The 9,419-nt window shown below is 46.4% G+C and overlaps 1 protein-coding gene across 1 annotated transcript in view; it reads left to right on the top strand.

The window, feature by feature from the left end:
- T265_15265 (hypothetical protein) overlaps positions 1 to 7,033 on the top strand; it is a gene marked incomplete at both ends in the record, with an annotated part of 37,588 nt that extends 30,555 nt beyond the window's left edge. The window contains 2 exons of the mRNA XM_009177338.1: positions 1,309 to 1,454; positions 6,941 to 7,033. Coding sequence (XP_009175602.1) covers positions 1,309 to 1,454; positions 6,941 to 7,033 — 239 coding nt within the window. The remainder of the gene's footprint in view (positions 1 to 1,308; positions 1,455 to 6,940) is intronic.
- Between the last annotated feature and the right edge of the window lie 2,386 nt (positions 7,034 to 9,419).

Below are 9,419 nucleotides of genomic sequence, written 5' to 3'. Positions count from 1 at the left end.
CTGTAAGAAGTGGTGTTTTTGAGTGGCATAACTGAGATACTCTCAGGTCTTCGACAACCGTTGTTTCAGAACCATGCTTTGTGTAGACTGGTGGCAGCGAACCCTTAGAGAACGAGTGTTTGGTTTGGCTTATCAACTAACGTACTATCGATATCCCAACAAAGTTTTTCCTCAAATCTAGGAGTCTTTTAATTGTTACGTTTGTCGAAACTGCGAATTCGGAATGGTCTATGGAATAGAAACTGGATTGGTGGGCGCATGTTGCCCACTTAGATGTTCTAATCATTTCATTCGATAGCTTCATGCCATGCAGCGGACAAGTGGTTTTGCTAGAGTTTGGGCTGGATTTGAGATGCTTTAGTGATACTTATTTGGTCGCAGTCGCTGTCCTCAAATGCCATTAGGTATTGCTGATCAATTTTTGGCTGCCTGGAGAAATTCAGCAATTGGCCCATCTATTCTGTAGGCATTCCGATTCTGATAGACTTTCGTGAAAGATTGCGTGCCCAATAGGAACACTTGTGTTTTTTTTTACGAAACTCGTTCCGACACCAAACCTAACTTGTCTAGGGGCTGGCCACAGCCATTTGCTTGGGTTCGGCTTTGTGGCTTTTGTCGTCTTCCATGGCGGAATAGACAAGCCGCTTCACGTGGCCTTTTCCCCTCTTCGAGCGATAATTTTCAGAGGACACTGCTTCATCTGATTTACCTGAAGCTCCTGTTGAAGTATAGGATCATGTAAGACCATTACTTTTGAGTCCTAATTCGATTTAAGTTCCCCATGAGATAACAAAAATACTCACCCACTTTCGTCGGTCTCACGCCGAATCCCCTGAAGAGTGTCCCTCACAAATTCAACCGATGCTTTCTGGATAGCGCAAACCAAGCACTTTTCAGTAAGAAATGTGGGGATTCGGAGGTCTGCTTCGGTCCCTGGCTTATGTCGACGGCATATTTTTTCCGACCTTATTCGGACCCATCATCACGCTGCATCTCTCGCCTTTGTTCGACTGAAAGCCTTCTACGTCCTCGGTTATTCATACAACTGACTTGTGTATGTTTTCCGGCCTCAGTGATAAAAGAAGAAAGACGCGTTATTTTTTCTCGTTAAAATAAACTTCCACGTAAGTTCGGTTGTTAGTAGTCCCATTCCAGAAGGGACCGTCTATTGCACGACCCGCCCGATTGCGGTGTATCCATGTCCTCTCCATGGGGTGGAACACTGCCCTTGAGTCGCACCGGGCCGACGGTCCAACATGAGTCGGCCTGTACCATAATCCTATAATCTCATACACCTCATGCTTGCAGGTAAGCCAGTCGACGCGGCAGATAAATTTGCTTACGAGGGCAGTTGTATACGTTCCGGTGGACTGGCTGGAGATGAGATTACTTATCGAATCCGAAAGGCCAGAGCAGCTTTTGTCAACTTCCGATACCTATGGCGCCGACGTGACGTGAGTTTGTCTGTCAAGGTGCGATCAGAGACGTGGCCCCTACGCGCAGAGGACATACTCAAGATGTCAGTGTTTGATCGTCGGTGTCTCCGAAAGCATTGGTCAGGTCTGGTGAAAACATCGCATTAGTAATGCTGAGGCACGCCAGATGGTCCTAGGAAGAAGGAACTCTCCCGCGATAGATGAATTACTCACGCTTCATAGGTTGCGCTGGTAAGGACATGTACTCCGCCTGACATAAGACCGTGTGCCTCGCAGAGCTCTTTTCGCCCAGCCTTGTGCTGAGTGGAAGCGACCTGGAGGTGGACAGTGTATGACCTGGTAAGGCAACGAAGCACGAAAACACTAATCAGTAAACTTAGTCGGCTTGGTAACTACCGCCTCCCTGGACGGGGACCCCAGGACTCAAATCACTAGTGATTAATAACATTGGATGAATCAGTGTGTCTATGACACACGATTTATAGGTGATAAATTGAATTGAGTTGAATTGAACCATGATCTTATACCGCAACTCTCAAACCTGTGTCAACCGGGCGTGTTGTGTTCTTAGGCTGTTGATCAGGTGGCAGCTGATCAATTCACCGAGCTTGTTGTTGGTTCGCAAACGTTTCGTCACCGTGCGAATAGGCATCCTCAGTGCGCCGCTGGGAGCACGTACGATATCTCGCGGATTGTAGGGTTGGCAAACAGATCATATACCACCTGATCAACATACAGTAGATCACGATTCTTCGTACAGTGGTAATCTGATGTGTACCTAGGATAGGCTCTGTTCTGGATTACTACAACCCCCTAGTGTAGGCTTTCTCATATTGCATTGCCCACTCCCACATCAGCCTTCGTCTCGTTCATCGCACGGTTTGTCCTGGTCTACTCTCCCAACGAGCTGATTCAATTGGTGGATGGGATACAGGCTGGTTTGTTTGCTCGTGTTTTGGAAAAGGTTCTTCTTTCCTACACCGAAGCCGTTATATCCATGCCGGTACCCTNCGGATTCGGGACAGGGAGTAAGTGTTCTATTCAGCTCTGATTCACATGTCCATCCTATTCATTACCTCATCCGTGTTCTCCTGATGGTTAGATCGCGAATTTAGTAACTGGAAGGTCCGTCCTCCGAATCTGACCTCTGCCTCTCGACTTCCCTTGTCTGGGGGTCGGGCAACCTGGCGGTATTCCAGCTTTCGTACTTCATTCGGGTGGCATGGCACGGAAGGGGTGTTACAGCTGAACGATTTTATTCTCCTACCAATGACTCTTTTTATAACTTATAAGAGAAAGAGAGACTCAAATAGATGTAAACTTGTAAAGTGTTATTTTTCATCTTTTTCAAATTAATTCGGGATTAATCGCCCTGTGCATGGTACCTGATTTGACTATAATTACCTTCATCAGCTATAAACCGTGAGCATCACTCTCCAGCAAGTACGCTGGATAGGTTGATTAGACACCGGGTCTTGACTGATACGAATCACTGCAGTGAGTTCCGCAAATGTATGGTCCCTGGTGGGAACTTCCCTCGCTAAGGATTACTCTACTTGCGATGTACTGGATTCCTCCACCTATTATACTGGGAATAGAATCAGGAGAAACAGAGTATGATAGCTTGGAATCGAATGTCCTCTGAATAGTGATTTGTCGTGGACCGCACAATTGTCAGCGTTTTCAACTGGGTTGCATGGGACATCCTTGTTCACCATGTGGTGCCTGACATTCAGCAAAGTTGGAATTACCTCTTAACTCAAGAAAGATTACTATTGTTAGCTATGTGACCCTGTTCTAATTTTTGTTAGAATCTGTTTGAATCTTTCTGTCGTGAAGACGTATATAGACCTTAGTTGATCGCTTGGCTGTCTGGGGGTGTATCACCGTAACACTCACTGAATTCCTTAACATTAGTCATTGCTAGAGGTCTCATGAACATTGGTAAGTGTGCGGCTGGATCCACCCATGTAAGTGACAGGCTGTACGCTTGGGTGGACACTTGGAATCGAGTAGTTCCGGTCCTCAACGAGCTTCCACGACCGCATTTTGCCAGCTTACTGTATCGCCTGCTTTAACTGACGGCGGGACACTCCGCACTGTTGAATTCTTTGTAAACGCGTTCAACCATGTTTAAAGATCCACAGGTTTTTGTTGCGTGCTCGCTTAATATACCGAGCCTAGTGGTGACAACGCGATGATCACGTGAAGGCTGTAAAATGCAAAGTGATTTTTCTGGAGACACGAGGCTCGTCTCTCTTGTGCCCACAAGAAGAACGACAACGGCATGAGTCCACAATTAGCGGCTCAAGAACAAACAAGCCATATAAACAGAATGAGCAAGTGCGACAGAGTTTCACGTTTCACCGTATATCCAGGGTGCACTTACTGCGGTGTCTGGTTTTTCCAAAACCCGAGGACGACTGCCTACTAGTCTGCGTCAAATCACTATAGACTCTTAACGGAACACAATCCCAGATGCACCTATGAATTATGAGTAACCACTGCTTTATCCGGTAGATGAACCGCATCGAGCGCTTTGTCGAGGCGACCGACTTTTCCCGCATCACACGGTCATCTTGTCTCTGCCTGCTTTCTTGCGGTGGTCCACCAACGATTGGTTGGTGGATTTAGTAAAACAAATAAAACATTTTGTGATTTCCTATGAGGTTGCTGAGAGCTCCTCGACATCCAATTTTTTGGCCAGTCAGGTAGGCGCTAAGGTTTTCATCAGCCGAAATCTCATCCAAACACCGAACTGCAAGGAATTTGTGAAATCTATTCGTGTACGAATTAGTTTAGTGCTCGACCGAATCTCTTCGACTGAATGTGCTGCGAAAAACTGCCTCATGATTCGGTGGGTATGATATCCAAGATATTGAAGCATGTCTTCCTGGCAGATGAAAACCCTTGGATAGCTCACTAACGGTTTCGCTCATGCTGCAGGCCCAGTCCCCCAGCTTCAGTCAGCCTTATGTTCCACTTGCCATGCCACACGAAGGAGGCACGAGAGCTGGGATACTGCCAGGTTGCCCAAGCCTAGACAGGGGAAGTCGAGACCCAGCCTCTGCCTCTCGACTTCCCCTGTCTAGGTTTGGGCAATCTGGCAGTATCCAAGCCCTCGTGCCTCCTTCGAGTGGCATGGCAGCTAGGCGCCACAAGGGTGTTAGAGCTGAATGATTTTATTTTTTACGTTCCACTTGTAAAGACAGTGTACACCAAATGCACTTATCTGCTAATTGCTGTGGTGCTCAAGACAACTTCAGCTGGTCATCTTTTCTTCGTACTGCAATCAACTGTGAAGACGCATAAAATGCTGTTCAAAGCAACCTCAACTGTGGGGGACAAGATGAATGAGTTACGCACTCCACGTTTCGAAGCATTGACTTGTTCTATTCAACCAAGAAGGCACAGTTAGTGAAATTTTAACCGTTGCCTTGGTTTCGTCAGCCGACAGGCACAATTATTTGTTTATTTTTTTACTTATTTAATTTTACATACTTTATACTAAACGGACATGTTCCGAAAGGGGAGTTGCACAAATGCGATGTCATGCGAGGTCGATTCTAAGAGAAGCGCACCAGATGTCTGTGCAAATAGCATGATCAGGAGCGCCTCATTGGTAGCTGTTAGCCAAATGTTCCGGTGGGACAGGGTGATCCCGAAGGCTAGTTTGTGGTCAGTTGGGTGAACTGCGGTCACCAAATGCCTGACTGTCTTTGAGGCCGGTTCATAGCCCCCCTGGCCTTTCAGGGTTATATTTGTGTCATGTCTCTACATTACTACTTCGTCTCTGCTCAACGATAAACTCTCTTTTCTCTTGTCTTTTTACACTGGATGTACAAGTTACCTGTTAGGTTGCATGGAAAGAATGTGTCACATTTGTAGGTTTCGACCTCGCTCTCGCTTAGCCAGTCAGTCCCCGCAACTACTTTCGGTCGCCCACACCGAAAAGGGAAACCATGGGATTCGGTGGCTTTCGTGTGTAACTCTTCACTCGTCTTTTAAATGTCATTTTGCAAGTCAAACTTCAACACTTCACCAGCCGTCTTCGTGCGGTGTTGTTGAAATTCCCCACTTTCACGTTTATATGTTTAACGTACGTGGTCACGTCATCACACCAGGATATTGTCAACATTTTCCCCTTGTGTTCGACGTTTAAGTCCCGGGAATAGGCGACTAACTTCAGGGTTGCAATCATTTCCAATCTAAGGCTCTTTTTCGTTCGTTTACTAATTGATTTTCTACTTCGCTCCACAACTTTTCGCATCCTAGAGAACGCCTCGAGCATCAGCGCATGTCGTATCCAGTGGCACCAGGTTAGCGTTGGCTTGATCCGGTTTATTGGAGAAGCCAGTGCACTCATGGATTTTTCTGGAAATGCACCCTACATGGATTCATGGGCCCCACTGGTTGGTCGTATTGTCGCTGGAGTGGAAGCCGGTCCAGGACGTGCTGGCGAACCTGCAATAGACGATGCTGTCGCATTCCTGAACCAAGCTTCTGTTGGATCCATTGNTCATAGAACCTGAAACCGGCGTGTCCAGTAGGTTCCATCAACGCACTGTTAATATAAGCGTCGAAGTTGTATATGCTTTACTGAAATACAGTCGTTGTCTATCAGTTCCGGTTACGTATCTTTGTTGGCCCCAGATACTTCACGTAACCTTTCCGCTTTGTTCGGACATGTGTGTAGCAAGTATTGTGTGAATGCCATGTCACGCTTGAGTTCTATCTACACTACTGAGCAAGACAAGATGATTACTTTTCTGTTCTTTAAACTGCCGCGCTGTGCGTGTTTAGGTGACATCACTCTTAGTAAGACATCTGGGAAGGTTCTGTGATCAACTTCCAGTCACAGTTAATGAATCATCTGTGGGGGGAGGGGATGTTCGAAATGGCCCTCCGCTTCTTAGGTGATGGTTTATTTCCATTCTGCCAGCTTATTTTCAATTAGCCTACAACGGTGCCGGGGATGGCAGATGTTGTGCAGATCTGGATGAGTGATAGCCCCCAGCGTTTGTGCTCAGAATGCGTCTCATGAGAGGAAGCTTTTTGCATGCACTTGCGGTCCTTCTCCGTTTCACCCTCCAATCTTATCTGTCCAAATTCACACCGGACAAACAGCACAAACCTTTTGTAGTGCCATTTGCCAACTCGAGAGCAGACGCCAGCCAACCATTTGACTTAGTCTAATAAGAGTCCACGAACCTCTCGCTCGCGCCTGTGGACCACGTTCGATAGGCCACAGATACTGAGTAGGCTCGATTGCATCCCCGAATGTAACAAGCAGATGTTGAAGTATCAACTTAATCCTCTTCTGCTGTTTTACAAATTCGGAAACCGATTTCAGTATGGGACACTGATCTGTTCAGCTGTTGATGAGTAGTCAGATTCCGCCAAACCGTACTACCGACGTATAATTGATTTTCATCAACTTCTAGTGGGGATCTCTATTGGTGGTGGTATGCGGATGTAACTTGGTAAGTCATCTCCATGTGCAGCGATTCCCTCCTGAGCTGTGCTCAAGCATCGCCGATCCACGAATCTATTTGGCCAATACGCTCCGTCAGCTTTCAACCTCCTGTCCGGGAAAGGTTAGTCACCATTGTGTAAATAAGTGACTCGTATTCGTCATTATGATTTGTTTCATCCCTGTCTTTGAGTCGCAACCAACTCATTCTCATCGCTGGCGATATTACGGCGGTAATAATTTCAGAAACTTCTTTACTACTATTGTCCCGCTTCGGAGAGAGCACCCGACACGCCTCTCTCAAGTGTGTAGTGATTGCTCTGCGAAAACGATTAGGTATTCTCGACAGAAAATTTAGAACGCTCTCATCAATGTTCTCGGATTGACCGGTTTATGTCTGATCATTTCCTAACTTTACTGACCCTAGTGGAATTGTACCACACATGTACATACGGTGACACCGCTCCGTGTCTCATAGTCACATCCTGAGTTTTCTTGTTGCTTTTATTGGTCACTTCAATGGCATATGCCAGCTACCTTCGTGGGTTTTTAGTGATCCACGTGGCAATTTTGTAAATGCAGTTGCTCGTTTACTAATGCTATTCCGATGATATCAGTTCAGTTCTAACGGGACCAGAAATGTTACCAAATGCGTAGCCCAGTCCTAGGTGGATCTCACTATATATCTAGACAGCCTTGACCTTAGCGAGGTCAGATAGGGTTCCTTTTTTCCACTCACTGACCATTACGGGGGAAAATTCTGATGCAGATCCTTAGTCTCCTATTCTCTCTTGTCAGTATTGATCATGTTTGACCAATTTGGGTTGACAAAACAAGCTAAAGTACACATACACCAGTTGAATGTCTTTTCTTACTGGATATTCTCTGAAGGCGGTTGCATAGTGAAATTTTTAGAACCGAGGGGATTGTCCTCTCATTGGTTGGGGGACTTCTCTCTCCCCCCCCCCGGGGGGGGGGGGGGTGAAGATTCCCTGTTGCATCAATTTCATGTGGTACGAGCATTTACCTGCCAGTTCCATTTGCAGGTTTGACGCGACGGTACCCTTGCAGTTACTGACATGGCGACGGAACTAACTGGATCTGTGTCCATGCTATTCGGCTTGGACTGATAAATCATTGGTCCCCTGGTTGGCAAAAGCCAGCAGCAGTGATTTCAAATGATCTATTTTAACCGTGTGATAGTACAATGGTGCGTCCTACTTCACTACAGGGTACCGTGAAGATTTGATATTTATCTGGCAGTCTACAAAGCTACCTCACATTCAGTTCGACTGTTTACTTGGTCGCATTTGGGTGTTCCCGCTCTAACACTCCAAACATTTCAGAATTAGAATTCCGGAACAGCATTAGGACTGATCACCTTTATTCAAACCAAACTGATTACTGACTGACACGAATAGATATTTTCGGGCGGCCCATTGTCCCTGTATACTGAAGCTGCGTTGGTTGAGACGTGTGTTGCGTATGCCGAAACATCGTTTGCCGAAGAGAGTGCTGTTTTCCATGCCCACTTCAGGGTGGGGTTACTATTCAGCTGGCCAACCCTTAACTTGACATAGGAGTATGAAGGAGATTACGAAACGCTTGGGTGCTGTCGGTGATACTCGCCTTCCAGGATGGGGACCGCGTGATCTCCACTGCGCTTGGTTGGAGACGCCACAAGATATGGCCGCCAACCGATGTCAGTGGCGTTCGTGTTATCAGTTTCTATCCAGATTGCTTGAGAGAATGTCTGGAGGTGTGGGCACCTCGGAATGATTGTAGTAAGCTGGCACTAAGTCCATTTCCCGTCCACCTTTATTTTTCTCCTTACAATAAGTGTAACAAGCAAACGGTATTTCCGAGTGACGCGTAATAACAGAACCTCCGGCAAGGCAGAACAAAGTCGGAGTTGGGTTTCTATACGGTACTATTAAAATAAGACGTCGGTTCACGATATATACAAACCTCGACAGTATATACTCGTCCACAACAAATCGTTCACTTGGACTACAAAAGTACGGACAAACAGAATGAGCAAACAGGTTCCCACGTGAGACAGACACACGTGGATAAGGTCGGCCACAAATGGCTGGATGACCTCAAGGCCAAATGGGTGAAGTGGTAAGGACAAACAAACGTCAGTTCATATACACACACTAAACACAAAAGTGGGGCGGGGGTTACAAATAGGGACAGAGGAAACGTGGGGAATTTCAATTGTCAAAGTAATGGACGTTACAATAAGGCTTTTAAATAAATCATGTTTGTACGGCAATGAAGCATCGGTGTTGAACACTGATGCCATGCTGTTGATGATGATGATGATGATGATGACTGTAGGTTCCAAGTCTTCGACTTTCGTCATCTGGCTTGAAAGCTACTGACCGTCTGTTGAACAAACCGATGGTTTTAGGGATTCGTCCTCTCCATTCGCCTTTGGGTTCAGATTGGGTCGCAAAGTCCCACTTGCGACCCAGCACAAATTCGGAAACCGATTTCAGTATGGG

This window comes from Opisthorchis viverrini (genome assembly GCF_000715545.1).
Source record: "Opisthorchis viverrini unplaced genomic scaffold opera_v5_417, whole genome shotgun sequence".
NCBI lineage: Eukaryota > Metazoa > Platyhelminthes > Trematoda > Opisthorchiida > Opisthorchiidae > Opisthorchis > Opisthorchis viverrini.
This window is presented reverse-complemented; position numbering and strand designations above follow the sequence as displayed.